The sequence below is a fragment of the Pempheris klunzingeri genome, chromosome 12, assembly GCF_042242105.1.
Source record: "Pempheris klunzingeri isolate RE-2024b chromosome 12, fPemKlu1.hap1, whole genome shotgun sequence".
NCBI classification, from domain to species: Eukaryota; Metazoa; Chordata; class Actinopteri; order Acropomatiformes; family Pempheridae; genus Pempheris; species Pempheris klunzingeri.
The window spans coordinates 10,365,075-10,383,742 of record NC_092023.1 but is presented as its reverse complement, the minus strand read 5'-3'; the positions used below and the strand labels follow the sequence as shown (position 1 = coordinate 10,383,742).

Genomic DNA, 18,668 nt, shown 5'->3' with positions numbered 1-18,668 from the left:
TGACTGTAATCACCTGTTACACACATAATGGATGCATGCTACTTCCGTACACTTTTGGCAGTCGAGACATAGCAATGGATTGTCGAAACAATCACGCTCGATTTTTCTGTTAGAGTTGCCTGCTGCGCATGTCTGAATTTGATTAGTTTAGTCTGGTATTGCTGCCTACGTCACCCGCAGCGGGCTTTGTTTATAGGATCACGCACGTGTATGGAATTTGCCCGACGCTGTCACCAACGGCTGAACCTTTGTTTTAACCATGAATAACGAAATAATCGATATTATAGATTAAAATGCAGCACTCATTTATCTTATTAACATGTAAGCGTTGCCTCTATTGATGGCCTAACGTTCGAGTACAACGGTAATAACCGTTAGCTCAAATCCACGTAACACCTATGAACTTAATTTAGCAGGTTAACTGTTAAATCTTCATAATGGCCGTCCTCTCGTCTCTGCTGTCTTCATGTACCCGTCTCTTCACACCATCCCGGCTCCGATTTGGGGAGGTAGCCGTCTGCAAGCGGATAGCACGGCTCTCCCGGACGTCGGTAAGTGTGTTGAGCTAATGTTGATGCTGTTTTTACTCACCTAAGGTTTGGTGTAAGATTACTTGAGTGTCAAGCTACCGGGTCGATAACATCAAGTCATTCATTATTCAAAACGGTGTCTTTGCACCGGGCGGACAAAACTAGTCGTGTTAGGAGCCACAGATAAGGAGACAGGGCTGAAATTGACCCCCCATTTGGTTGTGGCTCACTGCACTGACACACAAACACTTGTACGGCGGTGTTCCCACTTGATAGAGTTTAGGTAAAAAGCCATTGTTCACCAGTCAAGTTATCTATAAACAACATGATTCATACCGCTTACTCACATATTCAACTACTTTAGCATACATTTTGATACATGAGCAAACTAGTTTTATATTGCAACAGTGCAAACCTCTCCAGTTACCACATCCACATTGCCAAATATTAGCTTTACATCAAGTGGTTTACAAACTACAGTCCTCCTATGCAGAGGTTCATTGTGTTACTGACTCTTGCACAAGATACAGTAATATTGATTGGAACAGCAATGGCTCTCGCAGCTGGAGCATATGGTCTTTCCATGATTCATGATGGTTGGTTTATTTCAGGACACTTCAAGCTCATCAGTTGACCATCTCAGCCATGGACTTGAGAGGTACAAGGACTTGCAGAAGTATTTCAGCCGGAGACTGAGGGCAGCATACCGCCGCTTCTCCAACACACCTGATCAGTCAGTGGTGAGGCCTGCCGCCTGCTTTGGGTTTGAACCATTTCGTTACCTCAGTGGGACAGATGGATGAGACAATGCAGTTACAAAAAAAAACATAACCCATCCCCTGCGTACATGATGCATTAAGAAGTTTGTAACATTTATGAACTTTTTATACAAGTGATTGATTTCTCTTGACATAGGTCTGTGGACGTCACCATGTGTATTTCATCGAAAGTGATGGCGTCTACAGAATGGACAAGAGACGGGGTAAGGAGAAAACATCTCAGCTCTTAAAGCCAGAGACTTGGGAACAGAGACCTGTGGTGATATTGCAGTGTAAACACTAAGAGATTTAACACTAAGATTTAATTTAAAAACATGTTAAGGGGGACTTGATGCAAACCAAAAATAAGATTACAGAAGTTAAACTGCCGTAGCTTTTTCTTATGTGCTGCAACCCTGTTCCCACCTCTGCGTCTAGAGTTGTAATGCAATCCATTGTTAAGAATAGTGGCATTCCCATTTTTGTGACTGACTCAGTTTCCACTCCTTGTTTGTAGGTGAGCTGGAGCCAGAGCAGGTGCTAAATCTGGGTCAAGTCCCTGAGCAGGTGGAGAATGTAGGGCTTGATAATGAAGACAGGAAGCAGGGGTTTCAGTGGTCCGTCCAGAGAATACGTCTGTCCCCACAGGAGAAGCATCTTGCTGCCACACTAAAAACTAATCACAAAGAGGAGCCCAGGTGAAAAGAATAGAACAGGATTTATCATACAAATGATCCAAATATTTTTTTCTTTAATTGTCAAATTTAAATCTGTTTCAATTAGTATATTAATAAATGGATGCAAAAAAAATAGATGACTGTCCTGTGACAATCCAGGTGTGTGGTTGTGAGGCTTGGAAAGAGAATGTCGCCTCTGGATCCCTCACACATTGTGTGCACACTGCACAAAGTCTTCAGCTTTGGTATGTCTTAAGTAACTACCATTCTAAAAATGTATTTCAGTAATAAAGAGATAATAATGGACTGACTAAAATAGAAATACATTTTTGTGTTTATCTGTACCTGCATGGGTGAAGAGTGGGCCACCGACGAGATCCTTTTTTACACAACCCTGGAGAGTCTACGCTGCAGCAGTGTGTTTCGTATGGATCTGACCTCCAGTGGAAGCAGGATAACCTCTGTGTATGAGGAAAAGCAGCCTGAGTAAGTGTAAGTAATGTGACATCTGCAGCAAGCTGTCTCTACTCCAACACCATCTCTAATTGTCATCTCCCCAGTGTGTTTGTGGAGGTTGCCCTTTCCAGGAGCCGAAAGCTACTCACCATCAACTGCAACAGCAGGACCACTTCAGAGGTGCTGCTAATTGATACAACAACAACATCCAATTTAGAGCCTCTCCTAGTTCAGCCACGCCAGCTGGACCTCCTGTACCATGTGGAGCACTGGAGAAGTTGGCTAATTATACTGACTAATGGAGTGCCTGGGCAGGAATATCAGGTAGATTCTACAATACATACAACATGAAAAATGTGCATCTCTGTTTTGTCTTCTGGAGTCGTTATCATTGTTTAATGTTTAATGTTGGACTGTATTTCATCCTCCTGTGTGCTCACCAGGTGATGCAGGCCCCTCTCTCAGAGCCATCCATGTTCTCCTGGGTGCCATTGTTTGCCCCCGACCCTGGCACTGCAGTTAAAGACATGGACGTGGTTGGAGATCACTGCGTGTTGGTTGCGAGAACACCATCCGGTGAACTCGCCCTGATCGTGATCCCACTGGCCCATCCCAAAGAAGCATATACTGTACAGGTGGGTGTAGCAGAAAACTACATTGGAATGATTTTTTCTTTCCATATCTTTCATACTACCTTGCTGGCCTGCTTAGTCATGTATCTTGTTTTTTTACCATTTTGCTTCGGTTACTTTTAATTTTGATTAGTCTTTATTGCCCCACATGGAGATTTGATTTCACAGCTAGTACATATTCCACACAGAAACATACAGATGTCCACAATACATGAAACATACACTTGGTCACGTCTATATGTATTTGTCACCTGGCCATGTTAAATACTCGATTACTGGCATTCTGTGTCTGTTATTTCTGTATAGCAGACAGTTACCATGTGTAACAGACTGCTGCTATGGACGCCATTCTTATAGCAGAATCAATACATTTTTAAATTAAGTAAGATCATTTTAAAGTAATTTCTTTAGTACAAAGCTGTGTAATAAGCAGGATAATGTACAGCGAGCCAGTCATTATTGCAAAACGAACGGCTTCAGGATTATTTAAGACCCTCTGCTTAAGACCCTCTGCTATGTGTGAGGATCCTGCATCAGCCCATCAGGGTTTGTTTTGCAATAATAATGTCTGTACTTTATCCCTTACATGTGTCTTGTTTTAATGTATTAATCTATTATAACCTTATATTTCTACACTCCCAAGCTCCCCTCCTGGGCCTGTGCCATCACAACCAAGAAACCAGCCATGGGAGACCAACGCAGTGTGTTAGAGTTTGTAATTTCATCTCCGGTCCGCTCCCCTGTGCCGTACTGCCTATACCCTGAGAATGGGCTTCTTTTATCAGGCACTGAAAATGGGTCCTCTTCAGATAACCAGGGCAATTATACCACCACACGCTTAGAGGCCTGCAATCAAGTGAGAGCCGCTGACACATAACATGCATGCAAACACACTTGTTTCAAGACCATTTAAAACTATAACACAGTCACATCTACCCCTTCCAGTCTCCAGACCTGTCTCTCTCTGCTTTCCTCTGTAGGATGGTACCTTGGTGCCAGTGACACTGTTTCATTCTGTATCTGTGGAGGATTTGAGACGGGCACCACTACTGGTCCATGTGTACGGAGCGTATGGCAGAGATCTCAACATGGAGTTCTGCCCAGAGAAAAGGCTGCTGCTGGAGAAAGGCTGGGCTCTGGCCTACTGCCACATCAGGTAACGTCCCACCTCTCCAGCAGCTTGTGCTTACGTTGGTTTCGTGTTGATGTTGTGCAGCTGGAAGTTGCTGCAAAATGTTATTGAGGTGTAATTAAGTCGGAAATTCAAACGTGTGCTATTGTCTACATGAATCTACTTTCTTTACGTGTACACCTCCCAGAGGTGGAGGAGAGCGGGGTCTGTCATGGCAAAGACAAGCTCGTGTGGAGGGGAAGCAGAAAGGAGTGGAGGACCTCCAAGCCTGTCTCCATCACCTTTACTCATTAGGAGTCTCCTCACCGTCTCTCACTGCGCTTAAAGCCTGCAGTGCTGGAGCTGTGCCAGTAGGAGTACTGTGCAACAGACACCCACACATGATGCGGGCTGTCACACTGCAGGTAAGATGCCAGATGGGCAGAGATTTGTGTGTTTGTGTATTTGCATCTTGGAGTGTAAGGGTTACAGATACAATAGAGACTGAAGGACAACCTCCCTACCAATTATACCATAAGAGATGGCATAAAACACACACGAGTGCATCCAAAGTCATCCCTTTTCCTGTGTCCAGGCCCCTTTCCTAGATGTGTTGGGAACTATGGAGGATCCCAGCCTGCCTCTGACTTTGGAAGACAGAGAAGAATGGGGTGACCCAGTAGGAAACCCAAATCACAAACTCACCATCTCCTCCTACTGCCCCCTCCACAACATCACGCCTCAGGTATGAAGAGAAAGGCAGTATAAGGAGTGTTGCAGTTTTTTATGCATTGGCTTTAAACAAGGAGCTTTGTGCTTGTGAAGCCACTTGCACTAATGTTTTGTTTTTATTAGGTTTAGGGTCAGTCAGTTTGGTCAGTTTGCTGCATCCTTTGAATTTTTCCATTTTCATTAAACGGGAAATGCATTTTAGCATGGGATTTTTCAGGTTTCTCTACTGTGATTAAGATTTTATTACTAAGTAGTTTTACTACTTTAAATTGGCCTGTTCTGATAGGTAACAGGCAGTTCATTCAGACTATTTGTAAGGCCCATTTCCCATGACCCACATTTTGGCTGAGAGCTACTGTTTGAAAAGCACTGACTCTGTTGGTGTTTTTCAGGCTCTCTTTGAAAACAAGTATGTTGACATCTGTCCAACACAGGACATGAAGCTCTGCTTATTTAGTTCCATGTCCCACTGAGAGCTAATTTTTACTAAGATGTACCCAAAATCTTTTTTGACTTTGGGGATGAAGAATTAGAAATGTATAACTAGAAAAACAATGAACTGCTGTAGCTTAACCATCATTTTGTGTGTTTGTGTGACTTAGTGCTATCCATCAATTCTGCTGACGGCCTACAGCGGCGATGCCAGGGTTCCTCTGGCAGGCGTCCTCAAATACACTGAGCGGTTAAAAAACGCCATTCATACACACTTCACCATGAATCCAAAGTCGGGTACGTGCACACGCACACTCTCACACATGCTCATCACAACCGTTTAATCACTTGTTGATCATGTGGATGCATATTTAAGAACCCATGCACACAATTGTATAAATGGCTGTGTTTTTGTACATCTGTCTGTGTGCATGTTCATATGTTTATTTTCCACTTGTTCCTCATTCTTTTAGGGGTAATTTCTGCATCATCAGACATTTTAATAGTTCAGGGTCAGCTCCCATTTGTAGTGTCAGTGTGCTTGTGTGGAGAGGAAGCGGTAACAGACGTACAGCGGTCTGTCTAGGGGAAACTGCTCTGAGCATCTCAAGTTCATGACCAAAGTATAGTATAGGTCACCTTGTAGTATAGCGTGTCTGCACGTGTGTGTGTGTGTGTGTGTGTGTGTGTGTGTGTGTGTGTCAGCTAATTGCTCTCTTTTCCCCCTTGGCAAGCTCTTTCTCCCTCTCACTTATAATCTGCCCTCACCACATTGGTGGTACTCCTCTTTACACCCCTCTCTCTCTCTCTCTCTCCAGCATGCCTCCACTCTTCCTGTTTCATATGCACACATTATCTCTCTCTTTCACCCTCTCACTTTTCTGTTGTTCGTACACACATACACTAGGCGGCTTAAGTGTGTGTGTGTGTGTGTGTGTGTGTATATGTCTCCCTAATCTGTCTCTCTGTTCTCCAGAGTCTTTTGATAAAGTGCTGATGGCATAGACACATGCAGGCGGTGGGCAGGCCCATTAGCATGGTAAAGAGATAGTGTATCAGAGCAAGAGATTAGACGCCACAGACTGGGAGCTGTCAAGGTCAAGACCGCACTTGTGAAACAGCCCATACCACAGAGACGGGGAGGGGGGATATTGTGTAGGGGTTTGAGAGGAGGGAGGGCAATATCAGATGGGAGCATGATTGAATGAAAGGAGAGTAAAGACAAAGAGAGAGAGAGAGAGAGAGAGAGAGAGAGAGAGAGAGAGACGCACACAATTTGGGACAACTGGACAGAGAGAAAAGGGGAGCAGACAAAGTGGGCATGCAATAAGATAAGAGAAATGTCTGAGAGGAAGTTTTGAATATTAGAACCCCCCCCCCCCCCCCCCCCCCGGTTCTTCCTTCAACCTCTCTGTCTTCCTCTCTCTTTTAGAATCTGAACCAGCACCAAACATAGTTCTCAATATCCAACCTGGAACAGATCACTTTGGACCAGAAGACTTTGAGTTCATGCTGGAGGAGGTAATGCACTCTCCTGCTAGACTGTACGGTTCTGACTGAAAGCTGACTGAGAGCTGATTAGACACAAGTAGCTCTATTTGATTTTTCTCAATGAGTAATTTTGCTTGTTGACAATTAGCAACTGCTCTTCAATCAACTTAAAATGTAAATCCATCCAGAAAAGTGGCAATACTATAAAGATCATTTGTTTGTAAACCTCAGTGTGAAATATATGTAACTACATAATTAGCATGTGAATGCAATTTTGTGTTTTTTATTAAGACAAATGTCCCCAATTTAAAAAGTCAAGTATCCAAATTACTCCAACAAGCCACGTGGGTATACGTTTCTATTTAATTTTCCAAGGTTTTGAGACACCAACGTACAGTGGAAATGAGTGGAACATCTATTTATTTACCACCTAAATGACTTGTGTGCACACCATTGTATTGGTGTGATCACGACAAGTCATTTTGTAATAAACGGCTGCCAAGTCTGATCTGTGCATGATCGATCAAAACATCTGTATTTTACATTTGGTTCAACGGTTTCCTCACATTGAGAACATTAACACTAGTTTTGTCGGTTAAAATAATGGGTACAGTAACAAGAAATGTGTCTTCTGTTTTTTCTCCCTGACACAGGAAGCCCTCGAGTTAGCATTCCTATACACAGAGCTGGGCCTGGACCCTCTTCGGCGTCCACGCAAGAGGAAGAGATAACGTGGCTATCAAGAGGCAGTCAGGAATCAAATAACAGTGAGCCAAACATCTGCCATTACAGCAATGACAACCCGGATGACACAGTGGTGCCCTTATCTTAAACTACTGGGAGAGAACATCAACAGTGTCTGTATTTGCAGTGGTCCTCTTTATTATATTACAAAACCCTTACAGAGGAGATGCCAAAGAAGAATCTTAATGATTTGATTGCTGCTGTGACACTAATAATAACTGAATATCATTATCCATTCATATTAGCAGTTATAAAGTATGTCCATGGCCCTCAAATAGCAGGCCTTCTCAGAGATGAAGCACTGTCCGGGGTGGCTGGGATTAAACCGAGTGTGGGTGGAGTACTGGATCACCAAACCCTCCCCTGCTTCTGTCAGGATACGAGACTTTTGTAGCACCTTGCCATCGTTGACATGGTTTGTGCTCATCAGCACCTTCAACTGATCAGGTAACTCTCGAACAGAGGAGAGATCCGTGATGACAGATTCTTTCCCAAAGTTAAGCACCATGAGGAACGCCCGGTCAAGCCCGTCCAGCTCTCTGAGGTAAGAGAAGACACTGGCATCAGTGTGGACATAGCAGAACCACCCACGCTGAAGGGAGAGCTCTGACTGACGCAGGGTGCTCAGGAAACGGTACTGAGCCAGAACAGAACCTTTATCTTTCTTCTGGACCTAGAAGAGAATGAGTGACAAGGGCACACGTGATGCAAAATAAGACGAAGCTGAGCAAGCTCTGCCCAGATATTTCTCCAGTACTGATCAGTGCTAAAAGAGTTCTGTACCTCCACATTGACACCTCTGTAGTCTGGGTGCACGGGCAACCAGGTGGCGTTGGTTTTGTTGTTAAAGCCTGCATTCGTGGCAGCACTCCACTGCATTGGAGCCCGCTGAGGGTCCCGACTGGCGCTCTGCAGCGAAAGGACAGGAATCATTTTGGCACTTTTTCTCACAATTGAGAAGTTTGACAATGAATGTACATGGACACACTTAACAACATAAACAAATTCTCATGAAGTTTAAATCTTTTTAGTTTCAGATGAAATTGTTCTACAGAGGCAGCAAATTAACTATATGGCCTCTTTCCAGACTGTATCTTGTGGTGAAGACATTTGTCTTCTATTTATTGTCTGAACACATGTCCCGTTTTGAAAAGTCATCAATTAAACATTTTTATGCACCTACTGCACAGAGACATTTCATTGAGTATTTAAATGTGTTTTTCTGTGTATGCACAGCACTGACTGCATTGTATTTGCCAGCAGGGTCCTGTATCTGACTGTCTGTGACATTAATGTTCTCCATGCCAATCTCCTCGCCGTAGTAGGTGGTGGGTGTGCCCTGCAGGGTCAGCAGCAGCATGTTGATTATACGAGTGTACGTCTGACCAGCACTGGAGGCAATCCGAGGCTTGTCATGGTTCCCGACCTGATAGTGGAGGAAGAAATGCAAGAGAAAGTGGAGAGGTGAGTGAGATAAGTTGGGAAGGAAAAAGGCAGGGTTAAAGTGATGGGTTGGTATCGTTAGAAGCTGAAGTTAGAAAGTGAGAGGTACGGGATGGATTGATAAGATAAAATGAGACGAAAGTGGGAAATCTGCTGAAATGAACAAACACTGGCCGTAGGCTGTCACAGAGGAGTAGATAACAGAAACAATCGGAGCAGCATCTTGCACTTCAGCCTTTGTGCTGACGTGCTTTAAGAGGGCAAGTCGGTGTCGCTCAGACTGGAAACACTTGTCTTTGACAAAGGAAATCAAAAACCACTGGAAGCTGATCCCAGAAGGAAACTGAAGCTCACGTCTGAGGGTCTTGGCATGCATCCTGAGATTGCCCTGATTTGATCTTGTGGTTTTTACCATTATGATGGAGCAAAAGATCAAGTAAAATGGCTAATATTTACAGTAATCCCCATATGTCAGTCTTGTTTTTTAAAGGAGCAGAGAAATGTATTGTGACTGTGCTAACTCACCACCCAGTTGGCCCATTGTCCCTTGGGCATGTTGGCCATCCACAGGTGGACCAGATGTTGAACCCATGAGCCGCTGGTGTTCTGAGGCAGGTCCAGCAGGTAAAAGTTAAAGGGGAAGTCACTTTCTTTAACCAGTGGAGTGCCATAGTACATCATGGTCTTGTCCACCTCGTGATAATCATATGATTCCGTCACCATGAACCTGGAGTGAAGCAAGAACTTATGTTGTGTTTATAACATAAAATGTATGTAAGCTTATTGGCCTTTTAACAGCCCAGCAAAGAAATTACATTTAAATTTGTAGCAGAAAATGTTCTAGTCCTGTAGAAAAGAGGGTTTTTTAGTCTGGGCTTCATATTAATATTGCTCTAACTTTACTATCAAAACATTCATAGACAATAGTGTTACAGATATGTTGGACAAGGCTACACAAATTGAAAGTTAATGATTTGGAAGTGTGAAAATGCAATACACAGGACTGTTTAAAATCAACACAGAAAACCTGTTGCGTGCATTAAACACTATCTGTCCTTTTCTTTACCTCCATGTAGGTCTGCAAAGGAGGCAGCTCTTCTCCTTTACAAACTTGGGATTGCAGTTGAATACTTTCCCACACCGGGAGAAGCTGAGATACCTCTCCAAACATTTATCCTTGCCCAATATCATTACAATTTCACACCAGCATTTCTGGGTTATAATTCGTTATGCGTGTACTTTATTAAGTTTTGGTTGCAAATGACTTTAATCTTAACAATTTCCACCATGAGTTATGTGAGGCTCATGACATCATCATCATACCATACCTGTATCTGCCAGGCTCACGGCTGTAGATGTCCATCTCAGCCCTCCAGTCCCTCAGCAGGTCGTGTAAGCCCAGCTGACTGGTGGTGTAGTCATGGTAGAGGTCCCACTCTGACGTTACAGACTCCTGGAGTGTTAGGAATATAAGCAAATATGAGGCAACGTAGCTATTATTGAATTTCTGGTTTATTTGATTATTAACCTTTGTGCCACAGTCAGGTTTTGCATTTGGTATATGAGTAGAGGTCCATTCACAGTAAAGCTTCCACCACTGTAGAGCTCTAGTGGATTAACAGTATTTTCCCCTGCCCTCTTGGAGTTAAGAGAGTTTGGGTATAAATGTGTTCCTTTGTCAGGCTAAAGCACAGGGTCCAGTCACAGGCCAGGAAGTTGGAAAATAAGTAGAAACCAATTATGAATGAATGAATGAATGTCTTTATTGTCATTGTAACGGGTACAATGAAATTAAAAGATGCAATCCTCCTTAGGTGCCATAAAAAGTATAAAAGAAACACGCAAGAATGAGTGTCCTGAAACGTCTGCCAGAGGGTAACAGTTCGAGAAGTGAATTGCCAATTACAGAGAAAGTAGAGGCCAAGTGATACCAGACTGCTGGGTTCAATAATCAAGGGGTGCTGTTGTGTGTTAGGAATGTTAAAAATGTTCAAAGTTTTGTGCTGATACACAACTGGTACATTATTGGTTTAAATATTCTTCATTAAAAGGGCAAGAAGACTGAATACAGTGAAAAAGACAGGGAGAAAATAAGGGATGTTAATGATTATATATTATTATTATATATCAGTTTTACAGTTAAAAATATTAATGTTGAGTTCTCGTACAACATATGCAAACATTATGAAGCGGTAAAAGTGCAGTGTAATTTAACTGATTATTTAAATGAACTTTTGAGATAGAGGGCACGTTGTGGCATCTGTGCTCGTCTCACTAAGAAGCCGACTGTTTCTCTGTATTGCAGGTCTTCATTCGGCTTATACCCACTAAACCTCTCCTGATGTGCATCAGTCTGTATCACACTGCAAGCTGTGATGTAATCAACGTAGCCATGGGTCATGGCATGGCGTAATGGCAAAGAACAGTCAGTCAATTGACCCACTGATGGATTAATCACATTTTTTCTCTAGCTCTGTCTGTGTCGTGATCATTTACCTCTTTTTTTAAAATTTTATTTCCACTGTTATCCAAATTAGAGTATAAAGAGCCGTGCGTAAAAGCATGTGGTGCGTTGCGAGCTCCTCATCCAGCTGATTATTAAATACTTGTTACTGAAGGCCCCACATACCGTAGTACCTCTTAAATTCAACTTCATACTTAACCATTGTTACAATCTTTGGACCAGACTTAAAGTTCTACCTCAGCAGTCCCATGTTACTGTGACGTCTGGTGTAACATTTCATTTCCAATATAGTACATATAAAATGCTTAATATAAAATGATCATTGCATAAGTGTGAGAGTCAGAGAAGCCTTTGAATATTAAAAAAGGGGGCCAACTCTCAGTGGCATTCTTTCATAGCAGCCCCGGTAGCCCACTGGCCCATTTTTGGGTGAACTAAATATGCAAGAGTGGTCTTACTGTTGATAACACAGGGTGTTTATCCTTTGCTGGATATACCACATAGTACAAGTACATACACTCCTCACTAAAAGTTAGGGATATTCGGCTTTCAGGTGAAATTTCAGGATGAACCTAAAATGCATTCTAACCTTTCCAGGTGAACTTAATGTGACCTTCTCTAAACGTTTGAATGCACATGTCCAACTGTTCAGTGTCTCAGTACTTTTTGCACAAGTTGCTGTTCTCTAACAAGAAGCTTAACAGCAACATTCACAACAGGTTTGATCCATGAATCGACCAATACATTTCCTGCTTCAGTTAGAATTGGTATTTAAAGAGTCCTCCTCATCCTGCTGTTCACATTCTGACATCATGAGACCAAGACGACACCTAACAGTTGATCAGCAGCACCTCGTCATTGCGAGGCTTCAAACAGGAAGTCCTCAGACGGAGGTGTTCACTGAGCTTAGAGGGTCACAGAGTGTCACCAGGAGGTTGTAACAGTGATACAGAGACTGGAAGAGTCACAGAAAGGAGAGGAGTGGACGTCCTTTGGCCACATCCCAATTTATTGAGACACTGAACATGTTTTGTTGTGGTATACCTACCACTGTTGTTAGCTTTTCTTTCAATAGATTGTTTAAGATGAATACAATTACCATTGCATGCTTCTACTTAAATGCCCTACTTTCATGATATAATATCACTGTAGCATTCACTTTTTACATTTTCCATATATTTCACCTGAAAGTTGAATATCCCTAACTTTTTGGGGAGTAGTGTATACTTCTCCAGGCACCAATATTCCACTGCAGAAGGCCCACCAATAATCAAATGCAGATTTAGTTAAAGGCTTACTGAAACATTTAAAAGGATGGAGAATAATGGTCATATCACTTAGCGAGTTAATCTCTGCATGAATCATGAACCCTTTTGGATTCCAAGAACAGGATTTTCTCCAGAAGGACACTCGATGGACCATTATGTACAGTGCAAACTCTCCCACTTAATTAGTGAATCAGGAGGTCCTGGAACACAAGGTGCTCTTGAGGTGGGTCAGAGGGAGAGAAAACGTTAAAAAAAATAATAATAATTTCTTCGCACCGACCGTGACCCAGAGGTCTCCTCTACACTTTCCAGGGTGGTTTAGCAGTCACCCTGGTGGCTCCTGAACACGTGTGTCAAAGTTCCCGACAATCATACAGCTCCTGTAAGGGTAACCATGGTAACTCCAGTGGCGTAGAGACACCTCTCCTAGGTGGACAGCTGATCCTACACTTTCCAGTGATAGGCTTGTGGGCTTGTCCCCAATGTTTTGAAAGGGTGTCACACACAGAAATGATCTGCTGTCAGTGCTGGTGTGTGAAGAGGGTGAAGATCCCTTATAGTGTCTTCTGCCTCTTGTGTTCATTTAATACATGTTTTGGGAAGAAGCACTGTATGAGCAACATCTATATTGTCTAACTGTTTAACTCAAGAATGATTAAACTGATAAGTTATTGTTAGTGGTTAACAGTTAACCTTAGGACTCATGGGGAAATACTGTGACTGCAAAGACCAGTTCAAAGCACTAGGTTAAGTATTTTTGATGCTTCACTCCTGAAAGTCCTATTCAGGGACAGTGATCTAATAACTAATGTGTGTGTTTTTTTTGTGTGGGAGAAACTCCAACACAGGGACAACATACACACTCTACACACAAAGGACCAGGCCTTGAATCTATTCACAGGCTTAATTACTAGGGCAGCAGCGCTAACCACTGAGTTGATGTGCCTCCACATGAGCAAACCATTCAGCCAACAGCCCATACAGCGCATAGTTGGTCTGAATTTGAAGTTACAACCAGCACTAAACCACAAAGGTAATAATGATAAGACTGATAGTTGCTCAGTCGTGACCGGCTGGCTGGCTGAATCATATTCAAGGCTTTGGTCGAATTCCAATATCCCAACAAACACACAGCTGTGACTCTAAACTGTAAGGCGGTTTCACATTTTTGTAAATGCGTGAAAATCTGTAATTGCTCTCATTTTATTCAAACACTACTATAAAGCACAGCTTAGCGTGGGTCATTGCTTAAAAATAAGTCGGTCAGTTTGGGTTGACTGCTGCAGCAGTGAGTACACCTCTCAGTCAACAGTAAGTAGACAAGTCAGTCTCAGAACCACAGAGTTATTCTGCAGAGGTAAGTAAATCCCAGTGACTTGCTAATCCACAAAAAAATGCCTCTTTTCTACTAATCCTTCTTCTGTGAGAAATAACTTCAGTCTCCATGGAACAAAAACTCTTTCTTGCTGAGCTTAACCCTGCATGAATCATGAACCCTTTGGGTTCCAACAACAGTATTTTCTCCAGAAGAGCACTGGATGGACCCGACATGAAAGCAGGAGATAAATTACTTATGATGCATGATGCACAGTGCAAACTCTCCCACTCATCTGTTAATTATGTTTGTTCTACCGGCTGCACTGTGGAGCACTGCTTCAGTGGAGCTGCTTCTGCCCACAGCGCTGTTTTTATCCCTTAGGTCGTTAAAATCTGGACTCTGACACGTCCACTGTTACATAACTCAAAATAAAATCATAGTATAATTATGGAATTGAATGTTATGGCAGAGACTGAAATCAGAGAAAGACGAGCTGCCAGGCGATGAGTGGCAAAAGTTATTGTTTATCCTAGAAATCCCTTACAGACTGACCAGACCTTCTGAATATTATTTGTTACTTTTTATTATGAATAATAAAAACTAAACATGGCAAGCCTGACCTGACAACTTGTGGCCATTTCCACAAAGAAAATGAGGGTTAATAGAGCAAAATGTGTTTTATTTTACCTAGAATATGAAACGATTTGCTTGAAAACGGGATAAAAGGCAAAATTGAGTTTTATCATTAAATTTAATTAAGAAAAAAGAGTGTCAGTTGTGTTCCAAAGTGGCGGTGACTCACTCCCTCAAAAAAGATGTCTAAATGCATATATTTTCTCCAAAATGGTAACTACAACAGTGTAGGACTGAAGCACCCCAAGATATCTGTGATTGAAATGAAATTTGACTGGAGATGAAGCTGAGGCGAGAGTGTTTGCCACACCTGCTCTGCCATTCGACACGGATCCGTTTCAACGGGCAGACCAGACAGACCTCAGCATGGCTACCATGTCACGTCTGTGTGAGGACGCAGCACTGAGCCAGCAGACATTTCTGCCCGTTACAGCCTGTGCACACCTGGGGTGATCAATGTTACCAAGAGAGGTTAGACGTGATGAGGCACCAGGAGGTAACACTCACCGCCGGTTTGTTTGGATCCACCTGTGGTTCATCCCTCAGGTGTGCAGCCTCCAGGATGTGCTTCACTGCATCCATCCGAAAGCCATCCACTCCCTTCTTCAGCCAGAAGTGAATAATATCCTAGAATAGAGTAATGAATATAAAGTAGTGTGTCTACAGTAAAACCTAGAATGTGGGGAAAAAGTGTGAGTACGACAAGGTCCAACAAGTTAGTGCTGACGCATAATCTGATTATTGTTGAATGGCTGTATTTTTGACTCATTTCCACAAGCTGTCCTCCCTGGACTATTGGTACAAACACACACATTATACAACAGGTCCACTCTGTCATTACTTAAGTTAGTGAAAACACACAGGGACTAACCGGCCTCCGTTAAATTATAATCAGCTGATCGCGCTTCCCAGCACTGTGGAAACCTCAGCACTGATGAGACAGTGGAGAAGGCCAAACAGATGAGAACAACGCTCACAAAGATTTTAATATGAGATGCAGTTTGTGAGTCGCGGACACGCTTTTAGAGATGAGTCAGCAGCTGAGGTAACATGTGAGGCGTGTGACGAAGAGCGGCGTGTGGTCATGTAATCTCACAGTCATCTCTCTGCGGACGTGTGGGTTTCTGAAGTTCAGGTCTGGCTGCTCCTTGAGGAACTGGTGCAGGTAGCACTGCCCTCTGACTTCATCGTAAGTCCACGACGAGTTCCCAAACACACTCACCTAAGAGAGGAGAAGGAGGAGGGGAAAAGAGGATCAGTGTCCCCACTTGAACCCACCTGATGACTGTATTATTCAGACAAAACTGTTCCATCTCCAAATCATCCATCTGTCAATTTCAATACATCACACCTACAGTATAGAACACAAGTACCAACCCAGTTATTAGGCCTCAGTGCGGTTGCGTTGCAGTCGGTCCAGACGTAGTAATCTTTGTAGTGAGGATCTCCAGTCCGGCTCAGGTTGAACCAGCGGTGTCGATCACTGGTATGATTGGGAATGAAGTCCATGATCAGCTTCAAACCTGGTGGAAACAGAGAGAGAGAGATCAGCATGAGTTAAAGATGTGCACCCTGCCACCAAGCCAACCCTGCCAACGCATTATTACGATCCACCATTTCTCCCAGCATGCACTTCTAAATTCCTCCATGCTGTACACAGGGACACTAGAGGGTACACACCTCTGTTGTGCATTTCAGCCAGGAGCTCTTCAAAGTCCTGCATGGTTCCAAAGAGCGGGTCGATGGCCCGGAAATCCTCCACGTCATAGCCGAAGTCCTTCATGGGAGAGAGGTAGAAAGGACTGATCCAAACTGACTTGATGTTCAGGTACTGGAAGTGATCCAGCTGCTCCTGAATACCTGCAGGCCAGAGAGAACACAGCCATGAGTACTGGATACGCCAGGACTATACATTTACATTATTCTTATCCCCATATCTTATTTTTACATCTCATCAACATTGGTACCAGTAAGTCTGAACAGTGAGTGAGTTGTTAGAACTAAACTCCTCATGAATGGTTAAACAAAGTCAATGACTGACTCGTGTTCTATAAGAAGTTACAAGCCAGTGATAAGAGCAACTTTATGGGTGTCAGCTTCACAATAAACCATAAAGTCTAGATTTAGAGATGTCGATTAACACAAGGATTTTACTCCGGATGCTCTGCAGGTTATTGCAGAAGGTGAGCGGTCCATTAGAGTGTATAGAGACCTATTGATAAAGATAAATAAGGTGAAATGGTTAGTTTTAGGGATTTTTCATTAGTTAGATTTTTCTATAGTCCTTTACTATATTGACCATTTTAAACAGTGACTTGTTAGAAGGAAATGTTGAATTATGAAATGCAAAATCAATTATAAGAAGAAGTTTAACGAAAGCTCTGAGTTACGTCCTAAGCGTCCATTATCCGATCATGCAGCAGGGTCGGGGCGTCTAACCTTTGAGGTCTCCGACCCCGTCCCCGTCAGAGTCTTTGAAGGATCGGGGGTAAACCTGGTACACCGGGGAGCTCTGCCACCAGCTCAGGCAGCGCGGCGACAGCGCGATCACCGCGGCGGTGAGCGCCACCAGCGCCAGGGTGCAGGCCACCGTCAGCCAGAACAGGACCTCCCGGGGCACACGGTACCGGGCCTGGGAGGAGTACAGCAGCAGCACCTCCTTCGGCATCCCGGCGTACGGTTTGAGCTGCGTGTACTCCTCCGCCGCGTCCGGGTCCGCGTCCACCGCCCTGGCGTCCGGCTTGTCCCCGGGGGTGACGGTGACGGTGTCCGCGGCTGACCCGCCGCCCTCCACATCCTGGTAGCCCGGGTTCCTGGTGCACTCCCCCAGCTCCATGATACCGGGCTCCTTCTTAGTGCTCATCTGATTCAGATTTGAGAGGAGGGAACCCTGGAAACAAGCCGTCCTGGTTCAGTTCTTCTCCAACAACACCGAGTGACTCTGAGTAATCTGCTCTAAAGGGGTCAGAGTACACACACACTCACACACATCTCTCTTTTATCTCCCTCTCTCTCTCCCTCACACACACACACACACACACACACACACACACACACACACACACACACACACACATCTCTCTTTTATCTCCCTCTCTCTCTCTCACACACACATCTCTCTTTTATCTCCCTCTCTCTCACACACACACACACACACACACACACACACACACACACACACACACACACACACACACACACACACACACACACACACACACACACACACACACACACACACACACACACACAGCAGTGCCACCTGTGGAATGTGGGAAACTGGAGAGTTGGATGGGAATGGTTGGATTAGCTTTTAGTGTTGGCTGATGGAGGTGGTGGGAGTAGTAGGCTCAGCTATTCATGGCCTTTACTGACTGAGCAACACCACAGTGATCAAACTGTACCAAAGTGGTTCAGTCCCACCAGGAACAGTAGGAGAAGTTTTAGCACAAATATGTGCTGAAGTATCAAAAGTAAAAGGGCTCATTGTGCAAAATTAACTTTTTACAGTTTTCCACTGTAGCTGTGGATTATTATCAGTTGTGTTTATGAGTGTATTTCCACACTTGTTTGTCAGTACTTCTGCAGATCTCATCATTTTAAACACTGTGCTGCTTTTTTCATTCTAAAACACAAATATTTTACATATTTTATATGTAGATTTGTATTTTATATTAATGATCCCTTGATTTACAGGACTCCTTTTCTCTTACTATGTTTAATAAGATGAAAACAGACAACAAACTTGAATCTGAAAAAAACTGTAAAACTGTCAAATATCTACACAAAGATGCAAAGAGGAGAAACTGCAGGTGAATATGGTAAACATTTGGATTAATAAACAGAAAACTTTCCCAGATGCATGTTACATTAAGGTAAAGTTTAGATATGTACAAAAGATGCATTATTCAATTAAATATGCACTAATTTGCACACGTCTAGAACAGAAATCTGAACATTGGACAAAACCAGGTTCAAA

At 43.3% G+C, this 18,668-nt stretch overlaps 2 protein-coding genes across 2 annotated transcripts; one reads left to right on the top strand and one right to left on the bottom strand.

Moving 5' to 3' along the window:
- Positions 1-437: 437 nt before the first annotated feature.
- On the top strand, positions 438-7,596 carry prepl (prolyl endopeptidase like). Its single transcript, XM_070841592.1, has 15 exons — positions 438-551; positions 1,142-1,270; positions 1,446-1,512; positions 1,806-1,986; positions 2,125-2,210; positions 2,325-2,451; positions 2,526-2,745; positions 2,865-3,056; positions 3,697-3,909; positions 4,034-4,209; positions 4,373-4,589; positions 4,760-4,909; positions 5,499-5,625; positions 6,761-6,849; positions 7,473-7,596. Exons 1-15 carry the CDS (start codon positions 438-440, stop codon positions 7,548-7,550), a joined length of 2,166 nt encoding a protein of 721 aa, XP_070697693.1. The 3' UTR covers positions 7,551-7,596.
- Positions 7,597-7,677: 81 nt separating this feature from the next.
- On the bottom strand, positions 7,678-17,644 carry slc3a1 (solute carrier family 3 member 1). The gene is made up of 10 exons (XM_070840848.1): positions 17,129-17,644; positions 16,370-16,549; positions 16,067-16,212; positions 15,786-15,911; positions 15,197-15,316; positions 10,335-10,459; positions 9,532-9,733; positions 8,807-8,989; positions 8,347-8,472; positions 7,678-8,236 (listed from the first exon to the last, which is right to left on the bottom strand). Exons 1-10 carry the CDS (start codon positions 17,550-17,552, stop codon positions 7,805-7,807), a joined length of 2,064 nt encoding a protein of 687 aa, XP_070696949.1. The 5' UTR covers positions 17,553-17,644; the 3' UTR covers positions 7,678-7,804.
- Positions 17,645-18,668: the final 1,024 nt, after the last annotated feature.

Coding starts and splice junctions, on each gene's coding strand:
- prepl (XM_070841592.1), top strand. CDS start 438: ATGGCCGTCCTCTCGTCTCTGCTGTCTTCATGTACCCGTCTCTTCACA. Junction 3,057..3,696: donor AAGAAGCATATACTGTACAG/GTGGGTGTAGCA, acceptor TACACTCCCAAG/CTCCCCTCCTGGGCCTGTGC. Junction 6,850..7,472: donor TTGAGTTCATGCTGGAGGAG/GTAATGCACTCT, acceptor TCCCTGACACAG/GAAGCCCTCGAGTTAGCATT.
- slc3a1 (XM_070840848.1), bottom strand. CDS start 17,552: ATGAGCACTAAGAAGGAGCCCGGTATCATGGAGCTGGGGGAGTGCACC. Junction 15,912..16,066: donor CACTGAGGCCTAATAACTGG/GTTGGTACTTGT, acceptor CTCCTCTCTTAG/GTGAGTGTGTTTGGGAACTC. Junction 8,473..8,806: donor CTGCTGGCAAATACAATGCA/GTCAGTGCTGTG, acceptor CTTTCGCTGCAG/AGCGCCAGTCGGGACCCTCA.